The sequence below is a fragment of the Rhinopithecus roxellana genome, chromosome 12, assembly GCF_007565055.1.
Source record: "Rhinopithecus roxellana isolate Shanxi Qingling chromosome 12, ASM756505v1, whole genome shotgun sequence".
NCBI classification, from domain to species: Eukaryota; Metazoa; Chordata; class Mammalia; order Primates; family Cercopithecidae; genus Rhinopithecus; species Rhinopithecus roxellana.
Window position 1 is genome coordinate 56,254,465 of NC_044560.1, and position 17,229 is coordinate 56,271,693.

The window sequence follows — 17,229 nt, forward strand, 5'->3', positions numbered from 1 at the left end:
TGTTATACTAGTGACGTTGCTACACCCTTCACTGCTACTGTGTTCAAGTTAACATCTCCCACAGCCATTCATTGCTTAGGTAATTCATGTTGGTGGCCAAGACAGGTCTGGGAAGAAGAGAGATGAATCAGACTGCTCACTGCACTTTGTCCAGCTACACCTGGCACATATAGAAGGTCCTCTAAATGCTTGCTGAATGGATAAGCGAATGTCTTCCTATTGAACTCCGAGTTCTTTGAAGGCAGGGACTATATTCCTAGCTGTCATAACCCTAGAACAATGCACCTGGTAAGGGACATTGTAGGCGCTGAGGAATTATACATGGATAAATGACTGCAGGTGGAAAACCACTAAGGCTACAAAGCGAGCATTGATAAGGTGCTGCAGAGAGACCGCCCCCAGTTTCAGGAAGAGGGTTAGCCTTGGAAGTGTGGCTGTCCAACGGCGCAAGGGCTCCTGGGAAAGGCAGACTCGTCTGGCTCGCCCGGGGATCCCGGGAGAGTGCCGCGGGCTGCGTCAGCCCCACGCCCCGCCCCCTCCGCCGGCTCACGTGACCGTCTCTGGGCAGCGCAAACCATGGCCGGCTTGGTGGACTTCCAGGATGAGGAGCAAGTTAAGTCCTTTTTGGAGAACATGGAGGTGGAGTGCAACTACCACTGCTACCACGAGAAGGACCCGGACGGTGAGCGCCTCCAGCGCAGCCCGGCGACGCGTCGGGGAGAGGCGCGCCGGGAGAGGTCTGGTCTGTGACCTCTGAGAGGCTGGAGAAGGAATCACGTGGCTGGCGGGGGACGTGGGTCTGTGGGTCGCGGTGACTGCGTGTGTTGGGAAGGGCGATGTGTCCCGGGAAGACCGAGCCTGGAGGCAGGGGCGGGTAGGAAGAGACGTGCTGGGGCTTTTGGGTTAGGGACTGGGGATCCATCGGTGAACAGATGAAATTCCCAGCCCTCGTGGAGCTTCCAAGCTAGTGCGGGGAGTCGGGCAGTAAGCCTCAGGTAATTCATGAAATCGTGTTCGAAAGTAGTAAGTACCTGCCGGGCGCGGTGGTTCACGCCTGTAATCCCAGAACTTTGGGAGGCCGAGGCGGGTGGATCACGAGGTCAGGAGATCGAGACCATCCTGGCTAACACGGTGAAACCCCGTCTCTACTAAAAATACAAAAAATTAGCTAGGCGTGGTGGCAGGCGCCTGTAGTCCCAGCTACTCGGGAGGCTGAGGCAGGAGAATGGCGTGAACCCGGAAGGCGGAGCTTGCAGTGAGCGGAGATCGGCCACTGCACTCCAGCCTGGGCGACAGAGCGAGACTCTGTCTCAATACATAAATAAATAAGTAAATAAATAAATAAATAAAGTAGTAAGTGCCGTGGAAAAAGGACTGGGTGAAGGGCATCAGGAGGGCAGAAGGGCAGTTTTAAATTGAGTGATGAGGGAAGATCACTGAGAAAGTGGCAATTGAATAAAGGCTTGAAGAAGATAAGGAGTGAACCATGCAGATCTTAACCATAGGTAACAGCTGGCAAAGAGGCCCTGAAGCACAAATGTGTCCCGTGTGTTGTGTGAACATTGAATTGACTTGAGAGTATAGGTGGATGGTGGTGACCAGAGGGGTCCACCCAGAGCAGCCAATACCTTTCAGTGGTTTTCTTCTTCCTGCTTTATTTTTATTTTTTATATTTTCTTTCCTTTTTGAGGTAGTATCTCACTATGTTGTCCAGGCTGGTCGCAACTCCTGGGCTCAAGTGATCCTCCCGTTTTTTTTTTTGTTTTTTCGAGACTGAGTCTCACTCTGTCACCCAGGTTGGAGTACAGTGCCTCCATCTCAGCTCACTGCAACCTCTGCCTCCTAGATTAAAGCAATTCTCCTGCCTCAGCCGCCCGAGTAGCTGGAATTACAGGCGCCCACCACCACGCCCAGCTAATTTTTGTATTTTAGTAGAGACAGGGTTTCACCATGTTAGCCAGGCTGGTCTCAAACTCCTGACCTCAAGCAATCCATCTTCCTTGGCCTCCCAAAGTGCTGGGATTACAGGTGTGAGCCACTGTGCCCAGGTGTGAGCCACTGTGCCCAGCCTTTTTTTTTTTTTTCTTTCAAATAAAGGTCTGGTGTGGCACAAGCCGGTAATCCCAGTTCTCTGGGAGGCTGAGGTGAGGCAGGAGGATCGCGTGAGGCCAGGATTTCAAGACCAGCCTGGGCAACATGGTGAAACCCTGTCTCTACTAAAAAAAAAAAAAGAAAAAAGTGACCCTGGCCCTACCTTCTAATAGCTTGCAGTTTAGTTTGCAGAAATGACGTGGCTATTCCTTGAAGCTGATCCATAACATAGAGCATAACGTAACCATATCCATATCATAACATAGTCATGAAACAGAGTTGCTCTGCAGTATGATGGCTTAAAAAGAACCTGGGGTTGGGCTGAGCACGGTGGCTCATGCCTGTAATCCCAGCACTTTGGGAGGCTGAGGTGGGCAGATCACCTGAGGTCAGGAGTTCAAGACCAGCCTGACCAATATGATGAAACTCTGTCTCTACTAAAAATATAAAAATTAGCCAGATGTGGTGGCATGTGCCTGTAATCCCAGCTACTGGGGAGGCTGAGACAGGAGAACTGCTTGGACCTGGAAGGCGGAGGTTGCAGTGAGCCGAGATCACACCATTGCACTCCAGCCTGGGCAATAAGAGCGAAACAACGTCTCAAAAAAAAAAAAAGAACCTGGGGTTGTTCTTTGAGAGCTGGTCCATGTCCTAAGTATAGAAAGAACTTATAGGAATTGGGGTCACTAAGGAACACGGTGGTTAGGGAAGACTTTGAAGGGAGGTCTGGAGGGCTGGGCAAGTGTTGATTAAATGGAGGAGAGGGTGGGAGAAGAAAGTGCTATCTTTTGGAAGGTTGAAGTCAGGATGTAGTACATTTGAAGTGGGAGTCTGGGCCACAGTATGTCGGGGCTTGAATGCCAGAGTAAGGAATATAGACTTTGCTCTGTAGGCAATGGAGAGCAAAACATGTTAGACAAGCAAGTTATTGGAATCGGGAAGGGTAGATATATCAAAAGGACTGGCTGCAGCACTTTAGGAGACCTGAGAAGAGGCTGTAGTTACCGTAGCAACTGGTGTAGTAGTTTCCTTGCATGTCAGGCTCTCTTATCTGGATAACTGAAGTCGCCTTCTAACCTGTCCCTGTCTTTGCACTTTACTCCCTTGAAATCCATTTCTACTCACAGATAAACTGATATTTTAATTTTAATTTTGTTATGTTAAATATTAGATTTTAAAATAACATATTTGTTATCAATGCCCAATTATATGCTCTCACATACTTAAATTCCTCCATACTCACCCAGGCATATATGAACATATATACCAGAGTAACGTTTTTGTGAGGTTGGTTGTTTTTGGTGGCTTTTTGGTTGTTTTTTGAGACAGGGTCTTACTCTGTTGCCCAGGCTGGAGTGCAGCGGCGCAATCGGCTCACTGCAACCTCTGCCTCCCAGGTTCAAGCACTTCTGCCCCAGCCTCCCAAGTAGCTGGGATTACAGGCATGTGCCACCACACCTGGCTTTTTTTTTTTTTTTTTTCCTGAGCCTGAGTCTTGCTCTGTTGCCCAGGCTTGAGTGCAGTGGCATGATATCAGCTCACTGCAACCTCAGCCTCCCAGGTTCAAGTGATTCTCCTGCCTCAGCCTCCCGAGTAGCTGGAATTACAAGTGTGCGCCACCAAGCCTGGCTAATTTTTGTATTTTTAGTAGAGACAGGATTTCACCATGTTGGCCAGGCTGGTCTTGAACTCCTGACCTCAAGTGATCTACCCTCCTTGGCCTCCCAAAATGCTGGGATTACAGGCATGAGCCACCACACCTGGCCTGAATCATATTACTTATTTTCTTAAAACCCTCCAGTGGTTTACTGTTTCAGTTGGAAAAAAATCGTAACTGCATCCTATGTTTCACAAGGCCTGGGGGCTCGTCCCTACCTTCCTTCTTCATTTCCTGACCCTCCTCCTTGGTTCAGCCATGTTGTACCTTATTTGTGCCAAACTTATTCGCCCTTTCAGGTCTTTGTATTTACTGTTTCTTGTGCCAGGACTGTGTGCCCCTGCCCATTTTGTTGTCTTTTAATTTCTTTTTTTTTTTTTTTTTAAATTTGTTCCAAATCCCTGCCCCACTCCCATTCCATTGTCTTTAAATAGCTAGTGCTTTCTTGTTATTGAGGTCACAGCCCCTCCCCAGTGGCCCAGTCTTTGTTAGCCATTCACCCAAAGTGGACAGCAAACAGTTATCCTGTTTTATTTCAGTCATAGCATTTATTTATTTATTTATTTATTTATTTATTTATTTATTTATTTGTATACATTTAAGGAGTACAAGTGCAGTTTTGTTACATGGATATATTGCCTGGTTGTGAAGTCTGGGCTTGTTTTTTTTGAGACAGAGTTCCGCTCTTGTTGCCCAGGCTGTAGTGCAATGGCCCATCTCGGCTCACCGCAATCTCCGCCTCCTGAGTTGAAGTGATTCTCTGCCTCAGCCTCCCAGGTAGCTGGGATTATAGGCATGCACCACCATGCACGGCTAATATTTTTGTATTTTTAGTAGAGACAGGGTTTCTCCATGTCAGGCTGGTCTAGAACTCCCGACCTCAGGTGATCTGCCCGCCTTGGCCTCCCAAATTGCTGGGGAAGTCTGGGCTTTTAATATAACCATCACCCAAATAATGCACTTGTACCTGTTAAGTAATTTCTTCCTTCCACCCTTCCCAATCTCCAGTGTCTATTATTCCATACTTTTCTTGCTGCTACAAAGACTAGTCTATGAGCCTTTTAGGTTTTCATTGTTTTACCGTTGAACTTCATGAGAGATTCCAAAACTAGCAAAGTTTCAATCATGGAAGTCAGTGGGTATTTGGGCGTGGCTGACAGGGAGCAGAAGGGCTGGTGAGTGATGGAGCCAATGCAGGGGCTGAGGTTTCCCCAGGCCATACATTGCTCAGTCCATGGCTATGGGGAGACAATGTCATTTGTAGGTATGGCTAAACACCACCTACATTCTTTGTGGTAAGGTCAACTTGCGACATCTCAGGAGGACATAGCCTGTCTTAAAAGACATAGCCTGGCCTGCCACACCTGGGCACCCCCTACCCCAAGCCCCCACTGTGAAGCAACAGCCCCAGACATGGAGAACAGCCCTTGCCCTCTCTTCGCAGGTTGCTATCGGCTGGTGGACTATTTGGAAGGGATCCAGAAGAATTTTGATGAGGCTGCCAAGGTGTTGAAGTTTAACTGTGAAGAGAACCAGCACAGCGATAGTTGCTACAAACTGGGGACCTACTATGTGACTGGAAAAGGTAAGGGTAAGGAGGGCCTGCTTTTTGGGTCCTTGTCACTGATAGCAGTGCTGGCCTCACACCTGAGCCCCATGATGAGCTCTTGCAGAAGGGTCTCACAGGCATTGGGCAAGTGCATTGTAGGAAGATGGAGAGGTGGGAGTTCAGCAGAGCGATGTGGGGAGGAACACAGCCTTTCAAGTTAGGTAAACCTTAGGGAATGCTATTTGCAAATAGTGGGATCTTGAGCCAATCACTGCAACTCTGTGCACTTAGTTACGTCACCTGTAAATTGGAGGGAAATAGTACTTGCTTTGTAGGGTTGTGAGGATTAAATAGGATAGTATAGAAAAAGGCATCAGCATGTGCCTGGCACAGAGTAAGGGGTCAGTAATTATAATTGTCTTGCTTCTGTCTTTTCTCCTACTCTAATTGTGGTTATCACTGGCATAGTGTTTACATTATGTATGGCTAAATAACAGATCACCTCAGTAGTTTCTGTGGGTCAAGAATTTGGGAGTGGGCCGGGCGCGGTGGCTCAAGCCTGTAATCCCAGCACTTTGGGAGGCCGAGACGGGCGGATCACGAGGTCAGGAGATCAAGACCATCCTGGCTAACATGGTGAAACCCCGTCTCTACTAAAAATACAAAAATCTAGCCGGGCGACCTGGCGGGCGCCTGTAGTCCCAGCTACTCAGGAGGCTGAGGCAGGAGAATGGCGTGAACCCAGGAGGCGGAGCTTGCAGTGAGCTGAGATCCGGCCACTGCACTCCAGCCTGGGCGACAGAGCGAGACTCCGTCTCAAAAAAAAAAAAAAAAAGAATTTGGGAGTGGTTTAGTGGGGGTACCTCAGGGTGTCTCATGAGGTTATAGTCAGACATTGGCCATGGAACCAGGGCTGTAGTCATTGGAAGGCTTGACTGAAGTTGGAGTTTCCAGTTCTAAGATGACTCACTCTGATGGCTGGTAACAGAGGCCTCTGTTCCTTACCAGCTGTTATTGGGAGAGCTCAGATCATCATGACATGGTTCTCTCCATGGGCTGCTTGAGTGTCCTCATGACATGGCGTCTGGCTTCCCCCAGAGTGAGTAATTTAAAGGAGACAACAAGATAGAATCCACAGTGTCTTCTATGACCTATCTTTGGAAGTCACATGCTTTTCATTTCTATCACATATTTATTAGATGTAGCCTACACTAAGGGAAAGGACTTAAATTCCACTTCTTGAAGAGGAAGGAATATTAAAGAACTTATGGGCATATTTAAAACCACCACAGGCCGGGCGCGGTGGCTCACGCCTGTAGTCCCAACACTTTGGAAGGCCAAGGCAGGTGGATCACGAGGTTAGGAGTTCAAGACCAGCCTGACCAACATGGTGAAACCCCGTCTCTACTAAAAATACCAAAAAAAAAACTCGCTGGGCGTGGTGGCACACACCTGTAATCCCAGCGACTCACGAGGCTGAGGCAGGAGAATCACTTGAACCCTGGAGGCAGAGGTTGCAGTGAGCCGAGATCATACCACTACACTCCAGCCTGGGCGACAGAGCAAGACTCCATCTCACAAAAAAAAAAACAAAAAAAAAAACCAAAAAAACCCAACACAAATAAGCAATAGGACCTTTGACAGGCAGCGTTTTTTTTTTTTTGACAGGTTCTTGTTCTGTTTCTCAGACTGGAATGCAGTGATAAAATCATAACTCACTGCAGCCTTGAGCTCCTGGGCTCAAGCAATCCTCCTGCCTCAGCCTCCCCAGTAGCTGGAACTAAAGGCACGTGCCCCCATGCTTGGCTAATTTTTTACTTTTTGTAGAGACAAGATCTCATTATGTTGCCAGGCTGGTCTCAAACTCCTGGCCTCAAGCAGTCCTTGCACCTTGGCTCCCAAAGTGCTAGAGTCAGGTGTGAGCCACTGCACCTGGCCAAGGATGTCTTTTTTTTTTTTTGAGACAGGGTCCCACTCTGTCGCCCAGGCTGGAGTGCAGTGGCATGATCTTGGCTCACCGCAACCCCTGCCTGCCAGGCTTAGGCGATTCTCCTGCCTCAATCTTCCGAGTAGCTGGGATTACAGGGGTGTGTGACACTACCACCCAGCTAATTTTTGTATTTTTAGTAGAGATGAGGTTTCACCATGTTGGCCAGGCTGGTCTTGAACTAACCTCACATGATCCACCCCCGCCTTGGCCTACCAAAATGCTGGGATTACAGGTGTGAGCCACTGTGCCCGGCCCCATTTTAATTTTTTAAACTAAATTTTAGGCCAGGTGCGGTGGTTCACTTGAGCCCAGGAGGTGGAGGCTGCAGTGAGCTGAGATTGCTCCACTGCACTCCAGCCTGGGCCACAGAGCAAGACTCTGTCTCTAAATAAATAAATGAAAATAAAAATGATTCTAACCTTTTAATATTTTTTCTAAACTCTCGATAGCCCTAGTGGCTCATTTAGGAAATTTCACTATGGGCTAGAAATATTAATTTGTAGGTCAGCAGTTTCCTTAGTTTCGCTTCAATTTGGTTTTCTTCTGATAACTTCAAGTAAAATCAAAGTTAAATTCTTTACTTACAAATAGCATCTGCGATCCAATTTTTCCAAACACTTCTATCTAGTATATATTCAACCAGCCAGCATTGGATGTGAACACAAGCTACAAAGATGACTGGAATGGTGTTCACTGAATGATAATGATGGTTATTACTAGATGGTGGATTTGGAATGGTTATTTAAAAGAATAATGTTAAAATGTTTGTGTTTTTTGAGATCAAGTAATGGTACATGGGGATTTGAAGTTTTGCACACATACAAATGAGTAAAAAAAGTGAGCCCTGCCACCACTTCTACTTAAAAGTATTTGTTAGTGATTTCCCATTGTTTTTAAGATTAAATTCAGAGGTCCTTAATGTGACCCTGCATGATCTGGTCCCTGCTTGCCTGTCTTGCACTGTACTTTTCCTCCATGCTCTTTTCACACTTAAAATCATCTTTTTTTTTTGGTGAGACAGGGTCTCACTCCATTGCTGAGGCTGAGTGCAGTGGCTCAATCATAGCTCATAGCAGCCTTGACCTCCTGGGCTCGAGCGATCCTCCCACTTCAGCCTCCTGAGTAGCTGAGCTGTTTTTGATTATTTTGTAGAGATGGGGTCTGGCTATGTTGCCCAGGCTAGTTGCAAACTCCTGGATGCAAGTGATCCTCCTACCTTGGCGTACCAAAGTGCTGAGATTACAGGCCTGACCCACCACGCCCAGCGAAAATCATACATTTATTTGTATTGTTATTTATTTATTTAGAGGTGAGGTCTTGCACTCTTGCTCAGGCTAGAGTGCAGCGGTGCAAAACTATAGGCTCATGCCCCCATGCATGGCTAATTTTAAATTTTTTATAGAGACAGAGTCTCACTATGCTGCCCAGGCTGATCTTGAACTCCTGGCCTCCTGAGGTCTTCCTGCCTGGGCCTCTCAAATTGCCGGGATCACTGGCCACCATGCCTGGCCTGTATGGTTATTTCATGTCTGTCTCATTAGCCCATAAGACAGGTCTCATTAGGCCTCAAAAGCAGGACAGTGTCGTTTGTTCCCCAGGACCTAGCATAGCAATTGGCAACTATTCAGTATACAGTTGTCCCTCAGTATATTTGGGAAATTCGTTCCAGGACCCTTATTCCATTCTGCCACAGATAACGAAGTCTGATGATGCTCACATCTGTTATATAAAAATGGCATAGTATTTGCATATAACCCTATCCATATTCTTCTGTGTATTTTGTTTTATTTTTTGTTTATTTGTTTGTATATTTTGAGATGGAGTCTTGCTCAGTTGCACAGGCTGGAGTGCAGTGGCACGATCTCGGCTCACTACAACCTCTACCTCCTGGGTTCAAGAAATTTTCGGCCGGGTGCGGTGGCTCAAGCCTGTAATCCCAGCACTTTGGGAGGCCAAGACGGGCGGATCACGAGGTCAGGAGATCAAGACCATCCTGGCTAACACGGTGAAACCCTGTCTCTACTAAAAACTACAAAAAACTAGCCGGGCGAGGTGGCAGGCGCCTGTAGTCCCAGCTACTCGGGAGGCTGAGGCAGGAGAATGGCGTGAGCCTGGGAAGCGGAGCTTGCAGTGAGCTGAGATCCGGCCACTGCACTCCAGCCTGGGCGACAGAGCGAGACTCCGTCGCAAAAAAAAAAAAAAAAAAAAAAAGAAATTTTCCTGCCTCAGCCTCCCGAGTAGCTGGGATTATAGGCACCCACCATCATGCCCAGCTAATTTTTTTTTTTTTTTTTTTGAGACAGAGTTATGCTCTGTCGTCCAGGCTGGAGTGCAGTGGCATGATCTCCACTCACTACAAGCTCCGCCTCCGGGGTTCATGCCATTCTTCTGCCTCAGCCTCCCTGTGTAGCTGGCATTACAGGCCCCTCCCACCATGCCCAGCTAATTTTTTTTTGTATTTTTAGTAGAGATAGGGTTTCACCATGTTGGCCAGGCTGGTCTCGAACGCCTGACCTCGTGATCCACCCACCTCAGCCTCCCAAAGTGCTGGGATTACAGGCATGAGCCACCGCGCCCAGCCTAATTTTTGTATTTTTGTAGAGATGGGGTTTCACCATGTTGGCCAGGCTGATCTTGAACCTCCTGATCTCAGGTGATCCGCCCACCTTGGCCTCCCAAAGTGCTGGGATTATAGGCGAGAGCCACTGCACCTGGCCTCCTGTGTATTGTAAATTAATTACTTAGAACAGGGGTGTTCAATTTTTTTGCTTCCCTGGGCCACACTGTAAGAAGAATTGTCTTGGACCATATATAAAATACAGTAATGATAGCTGATGAGCTAAAAAAAAAAAAATCTCATAGGCGAGGTGCAGTGGCTCACGCCTGTAATCCCAGCATTTTTCCCAGCATTTTGGGAGGCTGAGGCAGGTGGATCACAAGGTCAGGAGTTCAAGACCAGCCTGACCAACATGGTGAAACCCCATCTCTACTGAAAACACAAAAATTAGCCCAGCGTGGTGGCTCATGCCTGTAATCCCAGCTACTCAGGAGGCTGAGGCAAGATAATCACTTGAACCCTGGAGGCAGAGGTTGCAGTGAGCCGAGATCACGCCACTGCACTCCAGCCTGGGCGACAGAACAAGACTCCATGTCAAAATAATAATAATAATAATTTCATAATGTTTTAAGAAAGTTTATGAATTTGTGTTAAGCCACATTCAAAGCCATACCAGGCTCGTCGGTTGGACAATCTTGACTTAGACTATCTAATACAATGTCAATACTGAGTAAATAATTGTTCTATTTTATATATTTTGTATTTTTTAATTGTATTGTTATTTTTTCGCTAATATTTTTGACGCGTGGTTGGTTGAACCCATGGATATGGAGGGTCCACTGTATGTTTGAATTAATGAACAATTAAATGCCTTTAATATGCCATGTTCTCACTGTAACCCCATGAGATAGATATTATTATCATTCCCAATTTTCACCTCCTTGACCTGTTTGAGTTTCCTCATAAGGTATTATTTGAACAAAAGATTCTATGGCTGAGAAAGCTAGGAGGTCTGTGCACTGTGGCAGGCTACCTTTCATGCTGCCTGAGCTCATAGTATGGACAGTTTTTTTTCTTTTTTCTTTTTTTTTTTTCTTTTTTTTTTTTTTTTTGAGACGGAGTCTCGCTCTGTCGCCCAGGCTGGAGTGCAGTGGCTGGATCTCAGCTCACTGCAAGCTCCACCTCCCGGGTTCACGCCATTCTCCTGCCTCAGCCTCCCGAGTAGATGGGACTACAGGCGCCCGCGAGGTCGCCCGGCTAGCTTTTTGTATTTTTAGTAGAGACGGGGTTTCACCATGTTAGCCAGGATGGTCTTGATCTCCTGACCTCGTGATCCGCCCGTCTTGGCCTCCCAAAGTGCTGGGATATCAGGCTTGAGCCACCGCGCCCGGCCGAGTTTTTTTTCTTTTTGAAGTAAGGTCTTGCTCTGTCGCCCAGGTCGATCTCGAATTCCTGGCCTCAAGCAATCATCCTGCACAAAGTGCTAGGATTACAGATGTGAGCCACTATGCTCAGCCTTAAACTTTATTCAGGAATTGTTGCTGGCCAGGTGTGGTGGCTCACGCTTGTAATTTCAGCACTTTGGAAGGCCAAGGTGGGACCATCGCTTGAGTCCCAGAGTTTAAGACCAGCCTAGGCAACATAGTGAGATCCTGTCTCTACAAAAAAATTTAAAAATTCACCGGGCATAGTGGTGTGTGCCTGTAGTCCCAGCTACTTGGGGAGGCTGAGATGGGAAGATTGCTTTAGCCTGGGAGGTTGAGGCTGCTGTGAGCTGTGATCATGCCAGTGCACTCCAGCCTGGGTAACAGAGCAACACCCTTTCTCTCAAAAAAAAAAAAAAAATTATTCGCTGACTTTGGCCTGAGACATTTAGGTTGTGCTGGCTTGGGTTTATTTTTTCGTACTTTCCTTCCTCTCAGGTGGTCTGGCCCAGGACCTGAAAGCTGCCGCCAGGTGCTTTTTGATGGCGTGTGAGAAGCCCGGAAAGAAGTCTATAGCAGCATGTCACAACATTGGCCTCCTGGCACATGATGGACAGGTTAATGAGGATGGCCAGCCTGACCTGGGGAAGGCCAGGGACTACTACACAAGGGCCTGTGATGGTGGCTATGCTTCCAGCTGCTTCAACCTCAGTGCCATGTTCCTGCAGGGTGCCCCAGGCTTTCCTAAGGACATGGACCTGGCATGTAAATACTCCATGAAAGCCTGTGATCTGGGTCATATCTGGGCCTGTGCCAATGCCAGTCGCATGTACAAGCTGGGGGATGGTGTTGATAAGGATGAGGTCAAGGCCGAGGTGCTAAAAAATCGAGCCCAGCAGCTACACAAAGAACAGGAGAAAGGTGTCCAACCCTTAACTTTTGGGTAATGTGGCCCATCCTCCCTCCCAGGCAACAAACTGCTTGAGGCTGGCAGCTCCTGTTTCTGAAGACTGATGCAGCCCTTGAAGGTCAACCTGCTGCAGCAAGGAAACTTGGGACTTGAATTTGTAGCTCCCGTTATATGGATTCATTGCCCCAGCTACTGGAGTGTAGCCTACAATGTTTATTTCAGTCAATATTTCTTTATCTGGGCATTCTGTACAATGTTTATTACAGTCAATATTCCTTCATCTGGGGGTGTTCTGTGAAGATAGCCATGTTTATGGGGATCTTAGTTTTCAAACTCTGGCAATTCTGTGAAAAATAGGAGCAAACTAGAGAGCCCTAGAAATTGGTGGTAGGGAGGGGAGGATAGCAGGAAGTTTTAAAAATTAGCAGCCCCGGGCCCTAAAGGAATCAGCTATCATCATTTTCATCATTATTATTATTTTGGTTAGGATGGCTTGAAAATCAGAACATATCTTGGTTTACATAATCAAGGTCTTAAAGAACTAGGAACAGTTAAATAGTCCCGACTGCCAGCGTCTGACTTACATAATCATTGGTGTGGGCTTCATTTTGCGTTTAGAGTCACATCTTTCAGTAAATTCACAGAGATCAAGAGGGATGTGCAACATACAGCTTAAAGGCTGTTATGCTTCAGAGTTGCTGAAGAAGATGAAACATCAGCCTGCCATCTTCTAGAAGAGACATTGGCAGTTAAAAATTAGCACCTCCAGTGTAGTCAGCTGGCACTGCCCATCATGCTGAGGGAGCAGATTCTTCCCAAGGCAGCTTCAGCTAGGAGTTTGTAAGCAAGGACTTTGTGACACATTTGTCCCCTTTAACTGAGCCTTTTTCACTGTCCCTTTGAATAAACAATTTTGAGTGACTTACAGTTTGTGTTAATTAGTGTTCTTTCCAGATTCCAGGTCCCGCAGAGAGTATGTTCTTTGTGGTGGTTGTGCCTTTTAAGAACATTTGCGGCCAGGTGCGGTGGCTCACACCTGTAATCCCAGCACTTTGGGAGGCCAAGGTGGGCAGATCACGAGGTCAGGAGATTGAGGCCATCCTGGCTATCACGGTGAAACCCTGTCTCTACTAAAAATACAAAAAATTAGCCGGGCGTGGTGGTGGGTGCCTGTAGTCCCAGCTACTCAGGAGGCTGAGGCAGGAGAATGGCATGAACCCGGGAGGCAGAGCTTGCAGTGAGCCAAGATCGCGCCACTGCACTCCAGCCTGGGCGACAGAGCGAGACTCCGTCTCAAAAAAAAAAAATTTGCTTTTTCTGTTACCTCCCCAGCTTGTCACCAGGGGGCAAGCTTGTCATTTCCCTGCTGATAACAATACCATTCTGTCTGTCACCATCTACTGTTTTAGGCTTTTGTTTTGCAGCCGTCCTGAAAGGAAGGCTTGCTGTGTAAATGAAGGTTTGTGAGCACAGCAGCCAGCTTCTTAAGCTGTTAGAGGATGAGGACTTCCCCAAGTACACAGAGGAGATTTCAAAAGACATCAAGTTCACTTTTTTAAAATGTAAAGTAGCTTTTGGTGTGCTTAAAATAAGCTAGGTCAGACCAGGCGTGGTGGCTTATGCCTGTAATCCTAGCATTTTGGGAGGCCAAGGCAGGCAGATTACTTGAGGTCAGGAGTTCAAGATCAGCCTGGCCAACATGATGAAACCCCTTTCTCTACTAAAAATACAAAAATTAGCCAGATGTGGCAGGCACCTGTAATCCCAGCTACCTGGGAGGTTGAGGCAAGAGAATTGCTTGAACCTGGGAGGCAGAGGTTGCAGTAAACAGATTGTGCCACTGCACTCCAGCCTGGGCAATACAGCAAGACTCTGTTTCAAAAACAAAAGCAAAACTAGCCTGGGTGCAGTGGCTCACGCTTATAATCCCAGCACTTTAGGAGGGTGAGGCAGGTGGATCACGAGGTCAGGAGTTCGAGACCAGCCTGGCCAACATAGTGAAACCCCATCTCTACTAAAAATACAAAAATTATCTGGGTGTGGTGGTGGGCACCTGTTGTCCCAGCTACTCGGGAGGCTGAGGCAGGAGAATTGCTTGAACCCAGGAGGCAGAGGTTACAGTAAGCCAAGACCACGGCATTGCACTCCAGCCAGGTAACAGAGTGAGACAAAACACACACAAACACACAAAACTGTAGGTCAAAAAACATGAATACATGTTCAACATCACTAATCAGGGAAATGCAAATCAAAACCACAATGAACTCTTAAAATTCCACAGTAAGCAAACAACCTGATTAAAAAACAGGCCAAAACCCTTAACATATCTCAGCAAAGAAGATAGACAGGTGGCAAACAAGCATACGAAAAGATGCTCCATATAACATGTCATCAGGAAAATGCAAGTTAGAACAGCAGACCACTATACAACTATTAGAATGGCCAAAATCCAAAACACTGACAGCATGAAATGCTGGGAAAGTTGGAGCAACCAGAATTCTTTTTTTTTTTTTTGAGACAGAGTCTCGCTCTGTCGCCCAGGCTGGGGTGCAGTGGCCGGATCTCAGCTCACTGCAAGCTCCGCCTCTGGGGTTTACGCCATTCTCCTGCCTCAGCCTCCCGAGTAGCTGGGACTACAGGCGCCCGCCACCTCGCCCGGCTAGTTTTTTTGTATTTTTTTTTAGTAGAGACGGGGTTTCACCGTGTTAGCCAGGATGGTCTCGATCTCCTGACCTCGTGATCCTCCCGTCTCGGCCTCCCAAAGTGCTGGGATTACAAGCTTGAACCACCGTGCCCGGCCCAGAATTCTTATTTCTTGCTGATGGGAACACAAGATGGCACAGCCACTTTGGAAGACAGTTAAGCAGTTTCTTACAAAAACTAAGCAAGCTCTTACCATGTGATCCAGCAATCTTGATCTTTAGTATTTACCTGAAGGAATTCAAAACATGTCCACACAAAAACCAACACATGGATGTTTATAGCAGCTTTATTTATAATTGCCAAAATTCAAACCAAAATGTCTTTCAGTAGGTAAACGGGTAAATAAATTGTGGTGCATCTAGACATTATTCAGTGCTTAAATCAAGCTATGAAAAATTATGAGTTATCAAGCTACAAAAAGTCACAGAGGAACTTTAAATGAATGCTACTAAATGAAGCCAGTCTGAAAAGGCTTCATATTAAATGATGCCAACTATATGACAATGGGATGTATTCTGGAAAAGGCAAAACTATGGAGACAGTAAAAACCAGTGGGCGGGGGAGGGGAGGGAGGAATAATTGGAATGCAGAAGATTTTTAGGGGCAGTGAAGCTACTCTGTATGATACTATAATGATAGATACCTGTCATTGTCCAACCCCCTAAAATGTACAACACCAAGAGTGAACCCTAATGTAAACTGTGGACTTGGAGTGATAATGATGTGTCGGTGTAGGTTCATCAATTACTACAAATGTACCTCTTTGGTGGGAGATGTTGATAATGGCGGAGACTATGCATGTGTGGAGACGACTATATGGGAAATCTCTGTACCTTCTCAATTTTGCTGTAAACCTAAAATTGCTCTAAAATATAAAGTCTATTAAACAAAACCACAGTGATATTGCCTCATATTCCATTAGGATGGCTACTATTAAACACAAAAACAAAGTAAGTGTTGTCAAGGATGAAGAGAAATTAGAACCCCATGCACTGGTGCAGCTGCCCTAAAATGAAAAACAGAATTGCCGTTTGATTCAGCCATTGCACTTCTGGGTACATATCTGTGTTAGGCCATTCTTGCATTGCTATAAAGAAATACCTGAGACTGGGTAATTTATAAAGAAAAGTTTAATTGGCTCTCAGTTCTGCTGCCTGTACAGGAAGCACAGTGCTGTGCATCCTGTTGGCTGCTGGTGAGGCCTCAGAAGCTTACAATCATAGTGGAAGGCACAGGGGGAGCCGGTGTATCACATGGTGAGAAGGCAAGAGCCGGAGCAAGAGAGCGAGCAAGGGGAGATACCACGCACAGATCTCCCTGAGAACAGCACCAAGGGGAGGGTCCTAAACCATTCATGAGAAATCCAAACCATGATCCAATCACCTCCCACCAAGCCCCACCTTCAACATTGGGGATTACATTTCAACATGAGATTTGTGGGGGACAAATATCCAAGCTATTTATATCCAAAAGAATTGAGGCCGGGTGCGGTGGCTCAAGCCTGTAATCCCAGCACTTTGGGAGGCCGAGACGGGCGGATCACGAGGTCAGGAGATCGAGACCATCCTGGCTAACACGGTGAAACCCCATCTCTACTAAAAAAAAATACAAAAAACTAGCCGGGCGAGGTGGTGGGCGCCTGTAGTCCCAGCTACTCGGGAGGCTGAGGCAGGAGAATGGCGTAAACCCGGGAGGCGGAGCTTGCAGTGAGCCGAGATCTGGCCACTGCACTCCAGCCTGGGCGACAGAGCAAGACTCCATCTCAAAAAAAAAAAAAAAAAAGAATTGAAAGCAGGGTCTCCAAGAGGCATCTATACCCATATTCTTAGCAGCACTATTCACAGTAGCCAAAGGGTAGAAGGAACCCAAATGCCCATCAGCAGATGAATGAATACACAAAAGGTGGGATGTATATGCAATGGAATATTATTCAGCCTGTAAAAGGAAGGAAATTCTGACACATGCCACACAACATGGCTGAACCTTGAGGACATCATGCTAAGAGAGTCACAAAAAGACATGCTGTGTATGAGGCATCTGAACTCAGGTATGAGTCGTATATAAACTCAGAAACAGAAAGTACAGGTGGTTGCCAGGGGCTGGGGTGAGGGGGAAATGAGTTTTTTGCTTTTAGTTTTGTTTTGAGATAGGCTTTTGCTCTGTTGCCTAGGCTGGAGTGCAGTGGCGCTATCATAGCTCACTGCAGCCTCTAACTCCTGGGCTCAGGTGATCCTCCCACCTCAGCTTCCTGAGTAGCTGGGACTATAGGTACACACCACCACACCCAGCTAGTTTTTGTATTTTTTATAGAGATGAGGTTTTGCCATATTGCCCAGGCTGGTCTTAAA

General features: G+C 46.8%; 1 protein-coding gene across 1 annotated transcript; it reads left to right on the forward strand.

Moving 5' to 3' along the window:
- Nucleotides 1–543: 543 nt before the first annotated feature.
- LOC104669219 (cytochrome c oxidase assembly factor 7) lies at nt 544–13,103 on the forward strand. The gene is made up of 3 exons (XM_010372136.2): nt 544–682; nt 5,193–5,333; nt 11,767–13,103. Exons 1-3 carry the CDS (start codon nt 577–579, stop codon nt 12,213–12,215), a joined length of 696 nt encoding a protein of 231 aa, XP_010370438.1. The 5' UTR covers nt 544–576; the 3' UTR covers nt 12,216–13,103.
- The last annotated feature ends 4,126 nt before the right edge of the window (nt 13,104–17,229 follow it).